Genomic DNA, 11,045 nt, shown 5'->3' with positions numbered 1-11,045 from the left:
GGCCCTGTGACCATTCATTCCCGTCCACCTGGGGGGCGCTGCCACCTTTGCCCGGGTGCCAGGGCCAGCTGGAGAGAGGCGGGGGCGGTTCCCAATTGCCTAGAATGTCCCCAGGGCAGCACGTCCATCCCTCTCCCACTCCCTCCCGCCAAGCGTATCCCTCCAGCACTTTACGCCGACTCAGTCCCCAGGCTCCGAGCGAGCGGCCAGCGCGCCCCGCGTAGGAGAGCAGCCCGCACGTATCCGGGCCCCGCCCCCTGGCCGGCCTACTTACAGCATTGGCCGGCCCGCTTGTCATTCCCACCGTGGCTCCCATTCATGCAGTTTGGTTGCGTCTTGGTGTATTTGAGTGTTTGCAATAAAAAGGGCTTTTAATTTTTGGAGGTGCAGGTCCAGCTGCAATTAGTTCACTGAAAAGTCTGCCGCCTCGCAAGCAGCCAACCGCGGCTAGCTTTAGCTCTTTATTTCTCCCTTGCAATTGCAAGCTACTAATTCAGAGGTGCAACTATGCCCAAAAGAAAGGTAAGTGCAAGGGAAGAGTGGGGAGTGTTATTAGCCGCCCGCCTGTCTATTCGATCCCGGGCATCCGGCGATGTTTCTGCGCTTAGAGGCTGCCAGGCAGCTTTGGTGCATGTGCTGAACTGGAGAAGGCAGAGGAAGGGAAGGCGAAAAGAGATCGGGGCTCGGGCTCGGGGTTGGGGCTGGGGCTGGAGCCCGGTTCGGGGGAAGCCTGTGTGTGAGCCTCGCATTTCACTTCGGACGGCTCGGTTTGCCAGACTCCGGGCAGCGGGAGCGGGGTCTCCATGCTGGCTTCATTACAGCCATAGCGCCGCTGCCTCCTCCCCTGCGCACCCCCATTGGCGAGCCGGGGTTCCCACCAGCCGCCCTGCCAGGCACTAGCCCCCTCCCTCGGTCTTGGGCTTTCCTCAGGCAGGCAGCCGGATCCTCCAGGAGGAAGATTTGGAGAGCGATCGCGGCGTCTTTCTCTAGTATTTGCCTTTGTTCTCCCTTTTTTTCCCCTCCCTCCTCCACTTCTGGTCGTGCCAGATGGCTGTGCAGTGGTAATTCTGGGCCATTAGGCGGCGCCGATTTTGCAACTGTCCTTGAGCAGGGAGAGATTCACAGCCATAATTAGGAACTTCGGAGGGAGAGCCGAGCCATCTCCGGGTCTCCTCGGAAGTTCAGGTGCTCTCAGAGACCACCTAAAAGGAGTCAAGGGAATGGGGAGGAGGGGAAGACCGGGGAAAGCTATTGCAACGGTTTGGGAGAGTCCGTTCTGCAAGATCCCTTAGTTTCTTGCCAACTGGCTCTCCTAAACTCTTGCAAGGGTAATTCCTCGGCTCGACTCCGAGGGGAGACCTGAGATCTGTTCCGGAAGCGGCCGGCGCGCCCCAGGCTGGAATCTGGGTGCCCCGGGAATGAGGGCATGGAATGTTGGCTAATCGCCCCCTCCCCAAACCCTTTTGCCCCCCGTGCCAGGGCCGAGATCCCTCGGGGTCCCGAGGCTGTGAGAGTAGATGGGGCGGCGTGGGGGTGGGCATAATCCTGCATATCTAACCCCGCCAGCCCCAGCCGCCGGCGGCAGAATCCTCGGGGGGTCACTTTCAAGGAAGGCTAGCCATCCTTGAGCCGAAGCTGACTACAACCAGGTAGTTGTAGGTAATCTGGCGGGAAGTTTTTAAATTGCCCGACGTCTGGCTTGGTGACGCACTGACGTTAGAACCGAGGGGCTTTTTTCCCGAGGCTTTGTGGGACTTGTAGTTCTTTGGCGCCGGACTTGGAGGTGAAGGTAGGGCTGGGGGAGCGGGACCCCTCAGGCTCAGTTGCAGACGCACCTTGAGAGAGGGGGAAGGAAGGAGCTTCCTGCCAAAAAAGCGCATAACACTGCCCTTTCCTTCTCTTCTCTCCCTCCCTCGCCCCCCGCCCGGTTTTTGGCTCGGACATCGCCGAGCTTCAAGTAAGTGCATGAGAAGTGTGTCCTAAGAAAGGTTTCAAGAAATGGCTTATTTTAACTGGGGAGCAAAGAGACGAGATTGATCTGGCCAGAAAAAGTTCTAGAGTTGGTTCTGGAGTCATGTTGCATGCCTGCACATCAGCCGACTGTGCTGCATTCAGCATTGCTTCAGGGAAGTCTAGTCTTTGGGCTAGACCCCAAGTACCAATGGGTACATCATTTTCCTTAGCTTCCCGTGAGACTGGGCAGGGATCATTTTCTGATGCTGCCTCTCTCTCTTTCTCTTTACAGGCAGCCGTTGAAGGACAGGTAAAGGAGGAGGTGAGTTTGTTTTGTATTTACTTTAAGAAAAAGCTTAATTCATACACACAACACATATTTCTGAAGGGCATTAAGCAGGAGATAGTGGAGGAGATACACAGCTTAGCTCAGAGAGGAGCCCTGCCCCAAGCCACAAGAGCCCCCAGTCTAGGAGGGGAAGGTGATACCTACCAACATAAGTGTAATACACAGATAGTAGTGTTAATATGAGGTATTATCATCTAGGTTGGCTAATGTTCCAGAATTGTTGTTGCACAACAACTTGGCATTCTGGGAAGTGGAGGGGAGAAAAGGGAAAAGGTAGAGATGGCAAAAACAAAAGTCAGATCTGAGGGGACATACTGAAGCTGATGGGGAGGAGGTAGATGGGTCACACTTCACAGGCAGGCAGCGGTGTTGACAATTTGCAAGTGGAGTAAGGGTGTGTGGTGGCACTGAGCTGTGCTTTAAAGAATGGATAGGAATTCAACAGAGGAAGAGGAGGAAAGAGGACATGCCAAGGATATAAAGGTAAAGAGGCCTGAGAGGTCCAGGAATGTTTAGGAAGGCATGGGAAGGCAGGCAGAAAATTGTTCAGTTTGTTAAAGTGTAGATTATGAAGAAGGGAGTAATAAGCCATAAGGCTGTAAAGGTAGAGTAGAAATAGAGTGGAGAGAGTCTTGGATCCTAGCCAGAGGTATTTAACTGGCTGTTGGCATAACCACGTTACATGGGCCAAATGACCACCAATTGTTCTTTTTTTTTTTTTTTAAAGCAATCGGGGTTAAGTTGCTCAAGGTTACACGGCCAGCCATTTCTGGGTGTGGTGCTGAGTATCGGAGCCCAGATTTGATCCCCAGGTCATCCTGACACTAGGGCCGGGGCTCTTACTTGCTGAGCCACCTGGCCGCCCCCACCAATTGTTCTTAATATAGCATAACTGACTAATAGTAGCTAACTGTCCATCAGTTATCCCTCGGACAGCTGAAAGAGAGTCACGGGACAGCCAAGACTTTCTACTTACATCCACACAATGTCAAGAGAATGTGAGAAAGGCCCCTCCTAGAATATGGGGTGGATGTCAAGTGGTGAATTTGGGAGCCGATGGAGACACAAGTCACACAGGATTAGGAAAGGATGGATCGACATCTTCACTGTAGGTGGGAAAACCCACATCTCCAAAATTAGAGAACTATTATATTACGAGCCAGCTAACAGTGTAACAATAAGATTTCTTAGAAAATATACCTGGCATTAAAGCCTTCAAATTGCATGGCACTTTGGAACTTTATTGAGCTGCCATATTAAGATATGAAAAGAACATGTTTTTTACATCAAGGGGGGGCTGTTTGTTGCTAATTGTGGTGCTAATTTAAACCAGCAATTATGAGGTAATTAGTATCATTTCCAGATTATTAAAGTGTCATGCCAAATTGAACTCATTTCCGACTCTGAATGCTGTAGAGTGTAGATTTCAGCAAAGTATCTCACACTAGCCTTGTGAACAAGATGGTGATACTGTGGCTAGGGGATAGAGTTAGGCAGATTCAGAATTGGACGAAGGACCAGACTCAAAGGGTACTCATCGGTTAGTTAATGTCAGCTCAGAGGGAGGGCTCAAGAAGTGTCCAAAAGGCCTCCACTTAGTCTCGGATTAGTTAACATTTTAATCAGTGTATTGAATAAAGTCAGAAAAAGGCATGTTTGTCAACTTCGCAAATGACTCAAAAAGCTTTAAGAATAGCTGAATGACAGTCAGTGTTCAAAAAAATCTTGACGGGCCAGAATTTGAAGCTGAATCTGACCAGATGAATTTGAATAGAGATAAACGTAAAATCTTACTCTTGGGTTGAAAAAAATTCACCTTCCAAATGCAGGATGGGGAAGGCACGCTACTTTGGTGGAAAAAAATTGAAGGAATTTCATTTATCTGAAGCTCAATGTGAATCATCAGTTATAGTAGCTAGGAAATCTGATGCCATCCTAGACTGGATTAAGAGAACAGTAGCATATAGGCAGGTGATAGCCTCACTGTCCTCTGCTCTGGCAAGACCAGATCTGAAGTATGGCCTTCACTTGTAGGTTCTGCATTTTGCAAAAGGCATTGATATATTAGAGAGCACCCAGAGGCTATTGCTTATGGTCATGATGAGCCTCAAGAAAATCCCATATAAAAAAAACCCATATAAAAACTGATTAAAGAAACTGGGGTTATTTAGCTTTAAGAAGTCAAAATTAAAATAGCTATTTTGAAGTATCTGAAAATAGCTATCAGGCCAGAAGGATTCACCTTGCTCTCACTGGTTCCAAAGGACAGACCTAGGAATATTGGGGGTGAGGTGGGGGGAGAAAGCTGCAAAGAGGCAAATTTAACCTTGATATGAAGAAAAACTTCCTAATAATTCGAGCTGATCAAAAGGAAAATGGGCTGCTTTGGGAGGGAAGGAGTTCCCATTCACTTGAAGTGACCAAGAGAATGCTAAATGGCCACTTGTTGGAGGCATTTCATAGGGAGGGATTCTTACTAACTCGTGTCAGATATCTTCCATCTGGGAGACTGCACGATTGTCAGGCCACAGGTGGTAGGGGAAATCTCGATTGTAACTGTCCTCATATTTTTAAAGTCCCGAGTCCGTGGTTTATTTGGGATACCATAGAATCTCAGCATCAGAATGGACTTAAAAGAGCATCTTGGTCAACCCACACCTGACCCCACTTTCTCCTGAAGCAACCTCCGATCTGTCACATTTCCCATCAATATGAGTAATTCTCACTTGGTATAGGTTTTCCTTTAATTAAAACATTTTTTTTTGTTTTATAGCCAAAGAGACGGTCACCTAGATTATCTGCTGTAAGTATTGCCTGTTTTCTCTGGTGATAACAGCCTCTTTTGTGATGTGCCGTTTTTAACAAACCAAACAAATGAGACTATCACATTTAGTGTTGGGCTTACTTGGGAAATTATAAGAAAACACCACCACTTGGGAAATCTATCGTTTCACTTGTGTTTTAAGTATATACATTCCAGTTGGTGGAACAGTTGGATTCCCTTGTTTGTGAATCATCCTTTTGCAGTGACAGATTTGTTTCTACATTTCTCTGACCTCTGGTTTTTTGTGTGTGTGTGTGTGTATGTATGTATATGTGTATATGTGTGCTTGTACAGAAGCCTGTTCCTCCTAAATATGAGCCCAAAACCAAAAAGGCAGCAGCCCCAAAGGTAAGTACTGAATTTCGAATCTCCAAAGAGAAAGATGCTTCTCTCTCAAAATACATTATAAGAAAAACATGGGTAATTTGACTTTTTTTTTGTAAAAATGTACTTTCTTCTTCTACACTATGTTCAAGTATAAGCCCCTTGGATAAAAGCAATTCCTTCCTCCCTATTTCCTTTTGTGTTCACTGTGTTTTGGCACTTTAAAATAACACATTGACCTTTTTGAGGAGACAGATACAAATGGAAGTTGGAAAAGACCCATTAAGTGATCGTGTTCATGCCTTTGGCAGTGTATTGGAACACTGAGGCCATACCGAGGAGGAAAAAGAAGGAAAAGAGCCAAAACACCAATGGACATTCTACATGGGCACTTGGGTGATGTGCTTAATGCCAGTGTAGAAATAGGTACTGGGTCAGGTTGAATACTTGCCTTACTCCCAGGGATATTTTGAAGATTAGTAGATCCATACCTAAAAGGTACTCTGAGATCCTTGTTTAAAAGATGTTGCTTTTAATTTCCAAGAAGGAATGTGACTGAAATATTTGGCACATTGGTCTACTTCCCAAGAGCAAGTTTGGGAAACCAGTACTTGACTGGTTGATTTTTTATAAACACAAATATCTATCACACACAAAACTATTACTGTCAGCATTTCACCAATTGACTTAGAGTCTCATGGCAAAGGATACACTTTCAAGATGACAGGTACTGCCTTTATAAGAGACCAAAACACCAAGTGGTTTGATCTATTCATTGAAACAACTGGTTAATTCAGTGGAAGAAAAAACAAATCAAGTTAGCTGGTTATTTGATGTTGTACAGATAGAAACATCTGGTTTTCTTGGTTTAAGTTTTCCCTTTTGAACCAGCTGTTTTGATATCATGAAAAAACACAGCATACCAGCCTCAGCAGCTCTCAGCACTCTTGTGTTTCGGATGATGAGGTAAGCTGGAAAAATACGGCTTTTGGTCACCTTTGTGTTTTTGACATTGCTCATGTACCCAGAAAGAGCTTTTCCATAACTCCTGCATTCCTTGGCACGTATTCTTTTTTGCCAGGGGTGGCACAAAGCCTGAGGTGGCCCCACTCCCAAGGCTACCATCTGAACTCATTTCTTTTTAATACTGCGCACCTGTGCTCCCCAAGCTCAAAAGAGCTCTGGGAATTATGACATCAGAGGCTGATTTTTCCTCCAATTTTCTATAAGTTTCCAGAGAGACTGAGAACTCTTGCAATTTTGCTGAAAATTGATCACTTACATTCAATTCAACATATGTATGAAGTACCCACTATGCTTTAAGCATTGGGATGCAGAGATTAGTAAGACAGAATACCCACTCTCAAGGAAGTTACGGTCTAGAAGGGGGAATAAGCTCATGCACAATAACTGCTAGGCATGGCATGACACGGTAAGTGTCATGATACAGGTACAAAGAATGTGGTAGCAATGTTCACAGAAGAGAGAACTTGCCGTGGTCAGAGGGGACAGACAGAGAGAGGAAAAGCAGTTCAGGTGAAGGGAATAATGTGAGCAAAGGCATAGAGACAGGAAAGTATGAGACATATTTAGATAATGGTGGGTAGCACAGGTTGGCTGTAAGATCTGTACTTTTGGGGGAGAAGCGAGAAGTAGCAAGAAAGGTAGCTTGGGGCCATAGTATGGTGAGCCTTTAATTCCAGGCTACTGATTTGGACTTTATTCAGTGAGCAGTGGGGACCAGTTGAAGGCTTTTAAACAGAGGAGTAACCGAACCACAGATACACTTTAGGAAAATTTATCTCGCAATAGAGTGAAGAAATGATACATAATTAGGCTGTTACTGCAGTAGTGTGGGCAAGAGGCAAGGAGAGCCTAAACTAAAGTGGGAGCGGGGGAAAGGAAGGAAAGAGACAAGTACAAGAGGGATTTGGACTTGGTCAACTGGTTAAATGTTGGGAAGGGAGAAGTAAAATAAAGGGAAGATTATGCTCAATATTCAGGAAGATATGATGCTATTAACAGAAATAGGGAAGTTAGGAGAAGGGGAATATGGTTTGAGAGGGAAGCTGTCTCAAGAAGAGGGATAGATTGAGTTCGAGGCAGAGATATCCAGCAGGCAGTTGCAAATAGCTAAAAAGTCTGATTGGGGAAAATATCTCAGGGAGAGAGTACAGAAAGAAAATCAAGACTTTTTTGGCATGGCCAATGTGGGAATTTGCTTTTCTTGACTATGCCTATTTATTACAATGGTTATAGTTTTTCTTTTTTTTGTCATTGTTAAATTAGGGGCAGAGGGAGGAGAATGGAAGGTAGAAAAGATAAAATGATTGTTAAAAATAAGAAAATTGGGGTGGCTAGGTGGCGCAGTGTAAAGCGCTGGCCCTAGAGTCAGGAGGATCCTAGTTCGGTTCCAGCCTCAGACACTTAACACACACACACACACACACACACACACACACACACACACACAAACTAGCCATGTAACCTTGGGCAAGTTACTCAACCCCAATTGCCCTCCAAAAAGGCAAAAAAAAAGAATTAATTAAAAAGAAAATAAAAGAGGACACAGAGCTGACCCTTAGATAACATCTATATTTTGGAAACAAGGGAATAAAGAGGAGCCATCAAACACAAGTGTTTATTGTTTAGAGTGTACATTAACAGGGAGTTGCATATTAAATATCTGTCCCTGTGTGTTACTGGACAGAAAATGAACATAGCAAATGATAAAAAGGAAGTCAAAGGCAAGAAGGGGGCAGCCAAAGTCAAAGTCGAAACCATGCAGGAGGAAGTGAAAGAAGAAAACCACTCTGAAAATGGAGAGACCCAAACTAACGAGGTATCTTTTAATGTTATTTTAGAATAAATGTGTAATATAGAAAGTTTAATGATGATTATACCTAAAAAAGTCACAAAATCTGAGTTGAAGGGATCTTAGAGATCCGTCTCTTCTAACCTTGACTCCCAGTCTACCATTCTACTACTCTTCTTCTGTCTTTTGTAAGTTTCATCTCCAAGGATCGATATGAGTGTTGATTCTATTGTTTAATCTTATTGGGGAAGGAATGAAAAGTGGAAATTTAGATGGAGAGGGGAAGAAAAAGCTAGAATTGCCGTACCCTGAAGCAAGTGACATATCATGGTATTTATCCTGCCACTTTGTGAACTTGGGCAAGTGACTTGCTCGATCTAGACTATAGTTTCTTCATCTATAAATTGGTGCTGTTGACAAAATTATCACCTTTTGTTACACTCTATGTTGATGGAACTTTTAGCAGGTACTTTTTTAGAACAGGCAGTCATTTATTTATTTGTTTGTTTGTTTGTTTTTGCCCACCACACCCCAACAACCAAATCCATCAGATATGAGTTCAACCTTAAGAACCTCACATTGCACATTGAACAACAGCTACCGCTCATGGATTTTGTTGGATTCCTCCAAATGTGCTTGTCTATTTTCTATGCATATCAATATACAGATGAATACAAAATTGGTTTTGAAAATATGCTGACTGCTATTTTAATGAGATTGGAATTTGTAAATGACCTTGTTATACAACATGAGTCTCTGGCATCCCAGTTATATTGCCTATGTATTTCTTTATCTTTGTAACTAAAAAGGGGCCATGGGAATGAATTTTCTTGTCCTTTTTTTGTGTATCTAGACTTGTGATTTCATTGATGTGGGGAATTACCTGGTGTGAAAACTCCCTTCATCAATTCTGACTGGCAGCTTCTCCATAGGTTATAGTCTTCAGGAGTTGAATAGGACACTTGAAAGGCGAAGTGTATGTGTCAGAGGCTAGATTTAAACCCAGGTCTTCCTGACTCCCAAGCTATCCCTCTCTTCATCCACCATATAGTGTTTTATATGCAAATATTCACACACACACACACACACACACACACACACACTCTCTCTCTCTCTCTCTCTCTCTCAGAGGATCAATGATTTTATTTTTCTGGGTACTCCTTACATCAACACAGATTTTAATCCCCAATGATTTAATATGGTAATAACACATTTATCTAGCACTTTAAGGTTTGAAGAACACTTTACATCAACAACCCTGTAAGGTAGGTGCAATTAATACTATGCCCACTTTACAGGTTAAGTGACTTGCCTGAGGTCACACAGCTAGTAAATAACTAAATTGGGGTACAAACTGAGTCTTCCCGAGTTCAAGTATATCTCTCTACCCAGAACAGAACTTTGATCTTTAAGATGGTCATTGAGAATTTTAGGCCAGAAGGTTCTTTCCTCTAAGGCCAACCTGGTGACTCTGCACTTTGGCTGTTCTTTGTATAATTGTCACTGAGAGAACAGTCCAATCCTTTCCAACTTGGTAAGAAGTCCAAGAGTTTGTTCTGTAAGCCCACGGTCTGAATACAAGTTGTAATTTTATTGTCATTCAGATTCAGCTTTTTGTCTGAGGCTGGTGATTTCTGCATGTGATTTTTCCCCTACAGCCAGGGTCTTGCAAATTACCAAGCCAAACATACTTGTTCACCAGATAAGAATGGTTATTTGAAAATGTAAAAATCATTCTTAGCTAGCATTCCTAGCTCATACTAAACAGGTGGTTTGCCTACCCTTGCTAGAGAGAAATGAATCTCATATCTTCCACCAGACAAGGTAAGGTTGGATGTAAATATTTGGGGAAAATGTTATGAAGCTTACAAGTAAGATATTTTCTTTGTCCCATTACAATTAGGTGCCAGCTGTGGAAGAATCTGAGGAGAAAGCAACCAAGTCTGAGTAATGTGTAACACTGCCCTATGTCTCCATCAGTTTGGTATCTGTACCTCCATCCTGTATTGTTAACACAGAGGAATATTTTTATCAACTATTTTCTAAATGCAGGTTTTTTTTAGCATGAAGTTAATTCTGGAACGTCTCCATCTTGGTCGCTTGAGTATGATGTCACCAACAAGATATCACTGTCTCTGCATTTTGTGATTGTAATAGTTTGATCTATGGGAAGAATAAGTGGTGGTAGCTTCTGACTTTTGTCACTGTGTCCCTTCTTTGTGTAAGCTATCCTTTCCGTCCTTTGGATTTTTCTTTGGCCCTGGTACATGTTTGATTCAGTGAAGTGGGAAGGTCCCAAAAAGGAAGTTCTTGCATCGGCTAGTCCAGGGTGTCTGTGGGTTGATTTTATAAAGAAGGTGAGCTATTTTCATGAAATTCTAAGAGTTGGAAATATCTTTCCCAAATATAACTTTAATATTAGTTTTTGAAAGAAAGTAAAATGTAATCATGTTTTTAAACAAAATACAAATGTTTATTTCAGAAGGGCAGGTTGATTGTATGTGTAGCCACTATTAGAAATTTTGCTGGATTTATCTTAATAAAATAAAAAGACTCCTCAAAATATGTTTGTGATTCATTGCATTTATTCCAAAAGTAGAATTGGCAGAATGTTAAATTTCTTACTTCGGTGCATCTGAATTCTAGCGCCGATTACTACCCATCCATGCCTTCTCTTTGTGTATGACTCTTGTCCATGTCCTGCCTGGAGGAGGATCTGCCCTCCTCCCCCTCTACATGTTTCACTGCTTCATGGATACTACTGTAATGGCTGAATCGTC

The 11,045-nt window shown here is 43.6% G+C and overlaps 1 protein-coding gene across 1 annotated transcript; it reads left to right on the top strand.

Moving 5' to 3' along the window:
• The first annotated feature begins 269 nt into the window (after positions 1-269).
• Positions 270-10,830, top strand: LOC138141726 (non-histone chromosomal protein HMG-14A-like). The gene is made up of 6 exons (XM_069062556.1): positions 270-522; positions 2,246-2,275; positions 5,076-5,105; positions 5,421-5,474; positions 8,161-8,292; positions 10,169-10,830. The coding sequence occupies exons 1-6, from the start codon at positions 508-510 to the stop codon at positions 10,214-10,216; spliced, it is 309 nt and encodes a 102-aa protein (XP_068918657.1). The 5' UTR covers positions 270-507; the 3' UTR covers positions 10,217-10,830.
• Positions 10,831-11,045: the final 215 nt, after the last annotated feature.

This window comes from Petaurus breviceps, unplaced genomic scaffold (assembly GCF_028583685.1).
Source record: "Petaurus breviceps papuanus isolate PSGF00001 unplaced genomic scaffold, PetGlider_PUasm1.0 90459, whole genome shotgun sequence".
NCBI classification, from domain to species: Eukaryota; Metazoa; Chordata; class Mammalia; order Diprotodontia; family Petauridae; genus Petaurus; species Petaurus breviceps.
Note: the sequence above shows the minus strand (reverse complement) of the source record. Positions and strands in the feature narration are given on the sequence as shown.